At 35.3% G+C, this 12546-nt stretch overlaps 1 protein-coding gene across 1 annotated transcript in view; it reads right to left on the reverse strand.

Annotated features, from left to right (window-relative positions):
- The window catches only part of ANKRD44 (ankyrin repeat domain 44), a 300661-nt gene that overhangs the window by 108546 nt on the left and 179569 nt on the right, over positions 1-12546 (reverse strand). Inside the window, exon 9 of the mRNA XM_081261737.1 lies at positions 9477-9555. Coding sequence (XP_081117863.1) covers positions 9477-9555 — 79 coding nt within the window. The remainder of the gene's footprint in view (positions 1-9476; positions 9556-12546) is intronic.

Genomic DNA, 12546 nt, shown 5'->3' on the forward strand with positions numbered 1-12546 from the left:
TCAGCATAACACAAGGAATCAGGCGATTCAGTTACTACATTCTTGCTAATCACTCATGTCGGCCAGATGTTGAATTTCTTTTCTACTCCACTGTGTGTATCTGCTCTCAAGTACAAGAATATTTTTTAAGAACACAAGTCACTATCTGAAGTGGCAGTAGCACTATATCTGCAGAGAGAGAAGTCTACTAGAAATGCTTTGTAAAAATATCTGTCCAGGGTTGGGGCTGTAGCTCAGTGGTAGAGTGCTTGCCTTGTATGTGGAAGGCACTGGGTTCCACCCTCAGCACCACAGAAAACTAAAATAAAGGTATTGTGTCCATCTACAACTAAAAATATATATATATATATAAATCTGTCTGTATTGTTTTATTTAAAGATCTTACAATTAGATTTCTGCTCTAAATAAACAATAAAATCAAATTCCATAAAATGTAACTCTGAAGACATTTAATTTCAATTAAAAAATTAAAGACGTATGGAAATTTCATGTTAAAGCATAAGAACTAAAAAGAACACAGAGATAAAGAAAAAATTCCCATGTGGTTTGATTATTTAACTTAAAATATGAGTAAGTAAAAGTAAAAACATAACTACAAACTGAAAATGTCTATATATTGTAGCTATCAAGTTAATTATAATTCTTTTAATATAATATTTCATCCTATTTTATTTTTGTCTCCTTTTCTCCCAACTTTTAATTATTTCACATTTCTTTTTTGTTGTTGTTGTTGTAGTTGGACACAATACCCATTTTTTATTAATTTATTTTTATGTGGTGCTGAGGATTGAACCCAGGGCCTCACAAGTGCTAGGCGAGCGCTCTATAACTAAGCCACAACCCCAGCCCCTTAATTTCACATTTCTTTCTCTCCCATTTTCATGTGTGTCTATATGAGTTTGAAAAATATAATTGATCATTTATCTGAGGAACCATTTCAAAATAAGTTAGACATCATGATATTTCTCCCCAAGAATGTTTTCCCTAAGAGCAAGCACATTCTCACACATAAACACATTCTCTGTTATATCCAAGAAATTTAACACTGGTATAATTTTATGTAATGTACAGTGTATATTCTAATTTCTTCAATTGTCCCCCAAGTATACTTTATAGTTGTTTGGTTGTTGTTTAAATATGAGATCCAATCAAAGACTCTGCAGTTGGTTGTATCTTTAATTTCTATTAATCTAAAATAATCCTCTTGCCTTTTATTTTTTTAAAACTAATAAATGGTGATATATAAATATATATATAATTTATATGACATATAACTATATATTATTTGTTTATTTATCTATCTATTTATTTATTTATGTTACCAGGAATTGACTCAGGAGCACTCAACCCCTGAGCCACATCCCCAGCCCTATTTTGTGTTTTATTTAGAGACAGGGTCTCACTGAGTTGCTTAGCACCCCATTTTTGCTGAGGCTGGCTTTGAATTCTCGATCCTCCTGCCTCAGTCTCCCCAGCCACTAGGATTACAGGCATGTGCCACCACACCTGGCATAATTTATAATATATAAATATTATAAATAAATGGTGATTTTTGGAGACCAAATCATGTTGTGTAGGATGTTCTGCCTTCTGGAGTTGCCTGAGGGTTTTCTCATTATTAGATTCAGGCTAAACATTTTAGCAAGAATGCCATTGAGCTGATGAGTACCTCCCACCACATCTCAGCACACACCAAGGTTGAGTCATTCCATTGCTGGGTGATACCAAGTTTGATTATTAACAATGGGCACAGAGTTTCAGGATGGAAAGGAGGAAAAGTTCTGGAAATGGTTGGTGCTGATGACTGCACAACAATGTGAATGCACTCAATGCAACTCAACTGTTAATTCTTAAAAATGATAAATTGTAGGCTATGTATACTGTACTTCAATTAAAATTTTTTATGATTATTTGATTAAGATGGTTCCAGGCCTGGGAATGTAGCTCAGTGGTAGAGCACCTGCCTAGCAAGCGTGGCCCTGGGTAACATCCCCAGCATTGCAAAAAAAAAAAAAAAAAGAAAAGAAAAAGAAAGAAAGAAAGAAAGAAAGAAAGAAAGAAGGAAGGAAGGAAGGAAGGAAGGAAGGAAGGAAGGAAGGAAGGAAGGAAGGAAGGAAGGAAGGAAGGAAGGAGAAAGAAAGAAAGAAAGAAAGAAAGAAAGAAAGAAAGAAAGAAAGAAATAAAGAAAGAAAGAAAGAAAGAAAAACAAAAAGGTGCCTTCCAGCATACCCCAGTACAGACAGGTCTTTCCCCTTTGTAATTTATAAGCAATTCATGTGGTGATACTTTGAGACTGTGCAAATATCCAATTCCAAACAGACTTTCCCACCATGACTTTAGCTTATACAAGGAGTACTTTGTTCAGAATTGACCTGAATTCTTTACTCTCTGTACTTATTTTATCATTTTGGTATATAGTTGGATTCATTTGATTCTTTTTATTTTGAAAAAAATTACTAGGTTTGATTTATTTTACCAACATGTAAAACATTTACACATTTCAAAAGTCAAAATTATACTTTTAAAAAGCCTCTCACTCTCATTCCTATTTCTTCCATTTCATCTCCAACCACTTCCTATAGTAACCGTTTTGTTACTCTTGGTTTATGCGTCTGTGTTTCTCCTTTCACTTACTATATCCTGGAATTCACTCCTAGAGATCATTTCTTAGAGCTAATCCTTCTTTTCTATAGAGCTTCATCATTTTCTATTGCAAGGATGTATTAGTTTTTGCTATAATCAGGAAGATTATAGCAGGTAATAACATTAGTGTACACTGTTTCATATTGGTCAGATGCATCTTTAGTGCCAATTCATAGAAGGGACATTTCGTGACTAAAGGACAAATGAATATGTGTCTTTGACAGAGTTTGCCACATTTCTTTCTGTGTAATTCTGCACTCCAACCAGCTTCCCCACAGCCTTGTCAAGGTTTTGGATATCTGCCATTTGTCGAGTGGAACCTTGGTGGAGCTTTTATTTGCATTTCTTTTATTACAATGGAAGTTGGACATCTTTCCATGTATTGAAGAGCCATTTATTTTTTTCTATAAAATTTTTTTGTGACTTTTGCCCATGTTTAAAAATATGTTTGTGTGGCCTTTTATTCCTTGATTTTTTTCCATAGCTCTTAAACATTTAGGAAATTACCAATTTGTCAGTAATACATGTCACAAGTAGTTTTTCCCAGGTTTTCATTTTTTTTGTTTGTTTTATTTATGGTGTTTTTATCCTGTAGAAATATTTTTTTTGCTAATATATAAGTCTTTTATTATTTGGGTTTTAAGTTGTTAGAAGGGCTTTCTCTACATTCTGGTAACAAAGAAACTAGTACATGTTTTCTATACTGGAAAGGTTTCATTTGTTAGTTGAAACATCTGATTCATTTGGAGTTTATTTTGGTAATGGTGTTTTAGTTGACTGACTAAATAAATATTCTCTAAATGCCAGAAAGAATCAAAGTCCAAGAAAAGGACCTGAACAATTCAAAGAAACAGAAAATAGATTAGCTGTTTCCAGGGACTGGAGGAGGGAGGAATGGAATGGGGAGTGACTGCTAATGGGCATGAGGTTTCCATTTGGGGTAAGGAAATGTTCTAGAATTAGATAGTGGTGACAGTTGTGCAACCTTGAAAAAATTCTAAAAATCCACTGAACTGTATGTTTTAAAAGGTCAACTTTTATGATATGTAAATTATATTTCAGTTAAAAATGGAAATATCTGAAGAAACTACAGAAAAAAAGATGAGGAAGTAAAGGAGGCATAAGCACATCAAGGGACGAGGGTCACAAAGTATGCTTGCCCTTATCTGAGCTAATATGCACTTGTCCTTTAATAAAGGAAAACACCCAGTATATTGGGGCAAAGAAGTAAATTATTCTGATGTTCTATTCATTGACAATTCTGTATAGGAAAAAATTTCTGCATCATTATGAAAATCTGTTAAGTTATTGAATTATCACAGCATGCTCTTAGATATCAAGTATTTTAGAGTAGGAGTTATCAGAAAATTGTGTTTCACAAAATAATCTACAAATTTCTATTAATTTTGACCATGCTTCCACTATTAATTACATTGATCTAAATAAGCAATATTAAACTAAAATATACTGTTATAAGGTAAGCTAATACTATAATGTTCAGTGTGTATATCTAAACTGTGCATATATACTTATATTTTCCAGAATGAGAAATCTAAAATCCTAAGAAATGTAAAGATTATGTAAATGGCTTTGTTCAATCTAGAAAGATATGATACATTTGTTTTAAGTAATATTTCTGATTGAGATAGTAAATTTCTTGTCATACAAACTTTAGAAAATTCAGCAAAATACAAAAAGGAAGAGAGAAGTCATATAAATTTCATGATTATTCTAGATAGACAATATTAATATTATGGAATGTGTGTGTGTGTGTGTGTGTGTGTGTGTGTGTGTGTGTGTGTGCATGTGTAAAATTTTCCCATGAGATCATAGTCTGGAAAATTTTGTATCTTACTTTCTCCCTTAATATTACATAACAATACTTTCCAGATTTTTTTTTCAATTAATATAACTGTAACTGGCTCTAGAATATTAGTGTTTAGAAAATTTACTTAGCAAATGCCTAATTACTAGGCAATGAAGCTATTCCCAAATTCTTGCTATTAAGAAAAACAGAAATGAACATCTCTACAAAAAAGTTCAGATTATTTCTCTGCAACATTTTTTAGAAGAAGAACCACTGGATCACAAAAGTATGAATATTTTTTAAGGCTCTTGATAGATAATAATATCTGAGTAGCCTTTTATTCTCATAAATTCTACTTTGGGGCATTATGACCAACAACCTCCCAAAATTTGTTTTCAGTGAAAAATATTTATTTTTTGAAAAATATTTGTTTTACATTGGTAAAACACAGAATTAATGAAAGAGAATCTTTGCCACTAAGTGAAAATTACGAAAAATGTGTGGGCCTTGTGGAGGGAGCAAATGCTTTAAAAAGTGCCATCAGCACACAGGGAAGATCACACGCTTCACTCTATCACCAAGACTTCTATGTGTAAGAATTCACTTGAAAGTCAATCTAGTACACACATGGTGTGTGCAATTCAATAGCTATTTGCAAAAGAGGTAATTCTTTCTTGACCTTGACTGTGACAGAAAGATACAAATGGCAATTTGAACCTAAAATTCTGATCTTTTTTCAAACCTTTGCTTCTGTGGTACAATGGTTATTATTAAAACAACTTGTTCAAATAAATAGATAGTGACAGTTTCTATAAAAGTAATAATTACCTATGTGTAACTTTGTATACATTCTTAAATAAACAGAAAAATCCAAAGAGCAATCTAGGGTGCATGGATCTGTGTGAGGACTGTCCACAGCGATGGGAGAGGTTCAAACATGGAACTGATCTGGGAAATGGGGAGGGGGTCCCTGAATTCAGAGAAGCCTTTGCCCTGAAAAACACTGTCACTACACATCCTTCCCAGCCAAAAGCCATCAAACCATTCTTAGGATGTATTAGAGTCTCCAGTTTACCAGCTTCAAGTATAAAAAAATTGAGTACAGAAAGAAAACAGTGAAAAATATCAGGCAGTGTAGAATAGAGGGTCTGAGCTGATAAAGTCTCTTTTTATTGTGGTTAATATCATTTTAAAAGTCAATTAAAAGCCATAGAAATATAGATAATTATCATCCCCATACACTTTTTTAAAAATATTTTTTTAGTTGTCGATAGACCTTTATTTTATTTATTTTTATGTAGTGCTGAGAATTGAACCCAGTGCCTCACACATGCTAGATAAGTGCTCTACCACTGAGCTACAATCCCAGCCCATCATAAGCTTTTGTTTTATTTAAAATACATTCCAGGAAAGCATAATAGCAGAAAAATAAAAGATAGCATATTTGTTATCTGAAAATGTTTTCTATTAAAGTAAAACCTAGATAGGTAAATTTCTATTTTATAATCACTCCATAAATCTTTCCGAGTCCACTTTAAAATCTTTAAGACTTGCTTGGAATGCAAATTAAGTATCTTTACCATTCAACAGAGGGTTACAAGTTAAATGTTGGTAATTGATCATTGATAATTACTGAGGAAAATAAACATTTGCAAGTTTAAAAGTATGCAGAGCATGTCAGAAGGGATAATTAATCAGTATTATGTAAGCAGCCATCTGAAATTAGTATTTCACTGCACAAACAAGAATGGTCGTTTTATTAAGTTGCCTCAAATGGATTGTGAGCCAAAAGGTCAAAAATCTTACTGTGAGTCATCCTAACCTAGTATTTGACTCTTCCTGCACAAACTCTTATTTATTTTTAAAGCTTTGTGAAGAAAACATCATTTTTTGAACTTTTATAACATGCTGGACAGCATCTAAGACAGCTGCCCAGTGCCAATGGCTGGATCAAATGCCTCCTCGTACCAAATTATGTCGTCTTTCAGTTCTGTTCCCTCTTTGCTGTGATAATGCAGTGTCAGAGAACAAACTGTGATTTGACAACAGAGGTAAAAAGAGTTATTTTTTAAATGATTATCTTATAAAAGCTGAATGATTCTAGAAAAACAAAGTTAATAGAATTAATAACCTTGATTGGAGAGAGCAGCATGGGAATCAGAGCTGCCATGTACCAAGTCAAAACACCAAAGCAACTTAACAAAACAGACAAATAAATACAAAGGACATTCCTCAGTGTATACGCAGGTGGCTCAGAAAGCCTTTGGCCCTGTGGTAGTGCACCCCCAGCTCCTGGAGGACAGAGGGTCTCCTGTGTGTTTGTGTTGTGACCCACTCTGGAGGACTGACAACAGGCCCTGAAATGAGAGCCTCTGGGGAGGAAGGGTCTCAGCTGTAGCTCAGAATTTTTCCCAGAAGGAAGCAAATAAACAGGAGGGAAATAAAGAACTTCCTATTCTCCCCAAGGGCATTAAAAAAAAAGTCCAAAATGTCAAATGGAAGAACTCACAGTTCTCACATGTATAATGAAGGCAAAGAAATGTCAGCTGAGAGAAGGGAATACCAAATTCCCTTGACAAGGACAACCCTATTCCAAAGATACATGCCTCTAAGAGTAAATAGTTAAAAAAAATTTTTTTTTTAAACATCATTGCTCTTCCAGAGAATGTGTGGACAAGCGCAGTGGTTAAGAGTTCCACCTGTGATATTAGATGACCTGTGTTCTGATCCTTTTCCTCAACGTAATGGTCTTGCCTCCCAATACCAATGTCAACCTCTCTTCCTCAGTTTCTCCATTTTAAAAGGGCGTTAATAAGAGCACCTCTTTCTGATAGGGTGGTTGAAAGGGTTTATATGGGATTTACATAAGTGCCTGACACAAGCTAATGTTAGCTTTATCATTATATATCATGGGCTATATATGGTAGCTACTATTTCTTCATTGATTCAGGACTTTGGGCCCCACCTGATCCACAAGCAATAAGGCCAACCAAGAATGAGACAAGCTCAAAAACAAAGACTCCCTGAACACAGAGGGTAAGAGATGGGGTTTCTTTCAGGTCTTGCTCCAACTCTAAAGTCCGGCAAGAATGCTCAAGAAGTACATGGAAGACCTTGAGCCCCTAAGCTGGCTCATGAAGAGGTCAAAGCAGCCAGCAGTCCTCTAGGACTGATGTAAGCATATTAGAATGACCCAGGAGGGCTCTGGGGATGACGAGGGGGTGGGGCAAAGGATAGACCTCTAGGAAAGTGGCATTTAAAAGGTGAAAAACTTGTTCTCTCTCCAACATTGTCTTTGTGGCTTGAGGCTGCTTTAATGAGAAACAAAGATTTTTAGGCCACAGAGCTAAGGCCCATTGATTAAATTCACATTATATTTTTTTTAAGAGAGAGAGAGAGAGAGAGAGAGAGAGAGAGAGAGAGAGAGAGAGAGAGAGAGAGAGAGAGAGAGAATTTTTAATATTTATTTTTTAGTTCTCGGCGGACACAACATCTTTGTTGGTATGTGGTGCTGAGGATCGAACCCGGGCCGCACGCATGCTAGGCGAGCGCGCTACCGCTTGAGCCACATCCCCAGCCCACATTATATTTTTTAAAAGGGTTTGTTTTTTAAGGGATAGGCATCATTTCTATAAAACAGGCTAGAAATACAGTGGGATAAGAAAAGGTATTCAAAAGAGGAAGACTAGGGTTACCTCTCCCCAATATTTATATCCAGTTCCCTTCAAAAAAATGGATGTCAAAGGCATGGCACATATTTCAGATTATAAATAATGGATGTTGTATAGTAATTTCCATTTTACCTTCCTTGGCTCACTGGAAACTTGTTAGGATTTCTCTTCTCCTACAGCTTCACTGAAGTGCTTATAAATTTCCTCTGCTTTGCTGTAGATATTTTGCTTCCTAAGCATAATTTCACTGGCTGGCCTTTTATCCACATGCCAGAGGCCTTTCGGTTTTATGACATAAGCACCTAAAACATAACTCAATGCACTAACCATTCTAGGGCATGTCATCCAAAATTCTTACAAGATGAGAAAAATACAGATCTAAGAAAACTGACTTACATTAGAGTTTTGAGAAGTGAAAATATGGGTCAGCTAAAAAAAAAGTTTAGGAACTACCAAACTGACCTAGAATGTCAGCTTAAGAGATGAACTCAACCTGCTTTTCTTTTCTTTTCTTTAACTGTCTTTAAGATTTGCTGAGGTAACATAAGTTGTATTATCAAAGTCAACCCACGCATGCTGGCCGTGACCTACAACAGTAACATGAAATATGATAGTTCGTGACACTCCCTGGTACTTTGGCTTCAGAGACAGCCCATGATGATTCAAGTACACCTTTGTTGTAAGCCTGGAAAAGTACAATATTATGTGACTTCCCAAGGTCTCTGTCAAGCCTGGGATTTTATGATCCTTTATATCACATACTTACCTGCCTTTCTTCTGAGTCCTCTCCTTTTTCCTACCTCTGCCCAAGTGACTTAATGAACTTTAGCTTAGGGAGCTACAGTGAATTCTAAAATCTAAAAATAATTTGCTGCTAGAAAATGTAAGCTACTTGTCATTATTTGTTTCAGAGTAAAAAGTATATAATCATAGGGTTTTTAAAAATACTTATTTTTTAGTTGTAGTTGAGCACATACCTGTACTTTACTTATTTTTTTTTTTTTTAATGTGATGCTGAGGATCAAACCCAGGGCCTCTCACATGCTAGGTGAGTGCTCTACCACTGAGCCACAACCCCAGCCCCATAATTGTAGTTTTGTATACCATTACCAATTTCAAAGCTCACATGCCTGGCTGGGAATTGACTGTGAAACTATGGCTTTATGTTCTGTTAAGGAGAATATTGATGCTATGTCTGACAATGAGCTTTTAGCAAAGTCTGTCAAGGACTTGTGTAAATCTATGCTTACTAAAACTCCAAAATAAAGCACCAACTTTCACGTTAAGATGACTGACAGTCAAACTCAGACCAAAAAGCTGTTCAAATAATGACACCATGGAAGCATCTCTCTTACCATTCTGAATGAGGGTTTGTGACCGGGTGAACCTTCCGTGGACAGCTGTCATGTGCAGTGGACTTTTGCCATCTTTACTCTAAAAACAGGAGAGAGAGAAAAACAAGGAAGGTGTTTATGTGCTGGTGACATCAATCTCAAACAACCCTCTGGATATTGTTGACAATGCCCCAAAACATCAATTTCAATTTTTAAAAAAGTCTGATCAATAATTACAAAGACTGATAATTTTGAAAGAAAAAGAAAAAACATGAATGGCCTCTCAAGTTACTGTATAACATCACATTTTAAAGAGGTTTGGAGAGGCAATCATCCAAAATATTTTTTCCTCCTCTCTTGTGATCCACTGACAAAGGAAGTTTCCTTCAAGGTGTTTTTTTTCAACTTTAAAAAAGACAAATGATGTATGAACTTGTGTGGTTCCTATTTGACCTGTGGTTGATAAAACTGCTATTAATCACTGCAACTGTCAAAACCAACAAGGAACCCTCCACCTTCCCCTACATTCCAGTTCCATAGAAAAACAACACTTTTGACTATTTCAGAAGAGAATCCCTGGCTCTGGATAACTCAATAGAAATCACAGAACTAAGCCATGCAACTATTTAGGAGATTGCCATTTTAATGATCAGGTGGAAATATGTGCTGAATGTTCTTTTCCTGGACTAACAATATGTGGCAGCAAGAGGGAATAGAAGTTCTCAGTTATGAGAGCATGAGTGTAAACAGTGGGCACTCAACAGTGTACTATGTTGCCAAGCTGTGATGTTCTGTAGGTTAGAAGTGTTAAATGTATTTTCAACTTATGATGGATCTATCGGGGACTTAACCTTATCATAAGTTAAGGAGAATCTGTATTCTCGTTCAAGTATTTAAAAAAAAACTCATGTCACTATTACTTTTCTAAATTTTATTAGACATATTTCTCTAAGCCTAAGGTTAAGTTATGAAGTTTCAAAATGCATGGTCGTTTTTGTGACAAAACTTAAATAACTATGCTTTAAAATGACTTCATTTTAAAAACTCCACATTGAAAAACAATCATTTAAATAAGTATTTTCTTAGGGTAAACCAAATCCCACCCATATTTGAATCACCAAAATTCTTGTTAGAAATATGGATTCTAGGCCAGGTGCAGTGGCACATGCCTGTAATCCCAGAAGCTCCAGAGGCTCCAGAAGCTGAGGCAGGAGAATTGTGAGTTCAAAGTCAGCCTCAGCAAAAGCAAAGTGCTAGGCAACTCAGCAATATAAATATCTCAGAAAATATCTTTATATATATATATATATATATATATATATATATATATATACATATATATATACACACACACATATATATGTGTGTGTGTATGTGTGTGTGTGTGTGTGTGTGTGTGTGTGTATACACACACACACACAAGGATGTTGCTCAATGGTTGAGTGCCCGAGTTCAATCCCTGGTACCCCACCACCACCACCACCAAAAAAGGATTTAGGGCTTATGCCCTAATCCACCCTTATCAAATTGGAATTGCGGCCATGTCTAACTCTACACAGTGACTAAAGTCTTAGAGCCACTGTTTTAGACTGTGAACTTAAATAGCTTATAAACCCACAATGTTTTGAAAGAAGAATTTTAATTTTATCCTCTGATCCTATTCCTGAGGAAAGGAGTCACATAAAGTCAGTGCCAAAGAAAGAGTTAATCAGAGTAGTCATTGCATCTTGACAGAAGAAAATAAAGTACTGTCACATAGATGGTGGAGGAAAGTCATAATAGAATCCATTTGATATGATCATGACCTGAATAAGAAAATACTGAGAATGGACGATGGAAGTAAGCTTGATGCTTTATTGAAAATAATATTTTTAGAGGAAAAGGAGAAGCAATTGAGAGCATGATGGTACGTCATCATCGCTATCCACGAGACTCCTATTTACCATTCAAATAACTGAAAAGCCTGGAAACTACTTTGGAATAAGGATTTAAAACATACTCTTCCAATAAAAAAAGTGATGACAGTCCAAGAATGTTAAGGAAAGAGAGGAGAGAAATTCCAGAGTTGACGTTAACTTGTCCCTAGGTGGTGCTATTTCTTTAAATTTTGCTCCAGAATTTTCTCTTAAATTTAATATGAAAACATAAGTAATTATCATTTAATTAAATATATATAAAGTCATAATACTTCAGTGTTTAGAAAATATATTCATGAATGTATAAGAACTTTCCCATGCCTGGAAAAGAGTTTAAAAGCCTTACCAAGGAGGACCGGCTTGGTAGCTAGTGAAATTGCAGACAGAGCCAAAGCAGAAGTAACTGGTCTCTGCAGTGCATAGTTTGCAAAGCTGGTGCCATTTCAGGGATAGCAAACACCATGCCCTTCTTCTCCCAAGAAGTGCGTGTGCCTCTGATAAAGGGACAAATACTGCTAAAGGCACAAATACTGCTAATTCCCCCCATAGGGATACAGGTGGCAGAGGTAGGGAAAATGAGGACCAGAACTATGAAGAGTATTGTGGCAGCCATTCAGGGGCAGCTTTGTTCATGAGTGGATACAGAGGGAGCTCATTATTTCAAAAAGTCATTGAAAAGCAATGGAACTCAAAGGGATCATTCCTTTTATTTAGCCTCTAGAAGTCAGAACTCAGAATATTCAGGTTGAAACTGGGGATCCTACTAGATTTCATTATTTGCCTAAGAAACTTTTTGTGTAGAAGACTTGGCTGTTATTCTTGAATCAAGAACTTCAGACAAGGGTAAACACTGCCTGCATTCTCATCAGAGAGCTTATACTCAAGTCCTTCATTTATTCATAGGCTTTCCTTTGATAAATTTTTTTCTTAATTTCTGGTCCAATTTTCTAGAAACATTTTTTTTTCTAGAAACATAGATTTGAGGCTTAGAAACTTTTATTTTGAGAATTCACTTAATTTAAACAAGAAGCTCTTTTGTTGATTCAGGTATGGCTATTCACTAAAACATAAAGGAAAACCAATGAGCATTAAGAGTATTTTAGAACAAACAGTAGTACCTTTTCAGGGCAGAACTCAATCTCATCCAAGGAAGACCAATCCTTGAACTAAATGAA

The sequence above is a fragment of the Spermophilus citellus genome, assembly GCF_964194105.1.
Source record: "Spermophilus citellus genome assembly, chromosome: 11".
Lineage (NCBI taxonomy): Eukaryota > Metazoa > Chordata > Mammalia > Rodentia > Sciuridae > Spermophilus > Spermophilus citellus.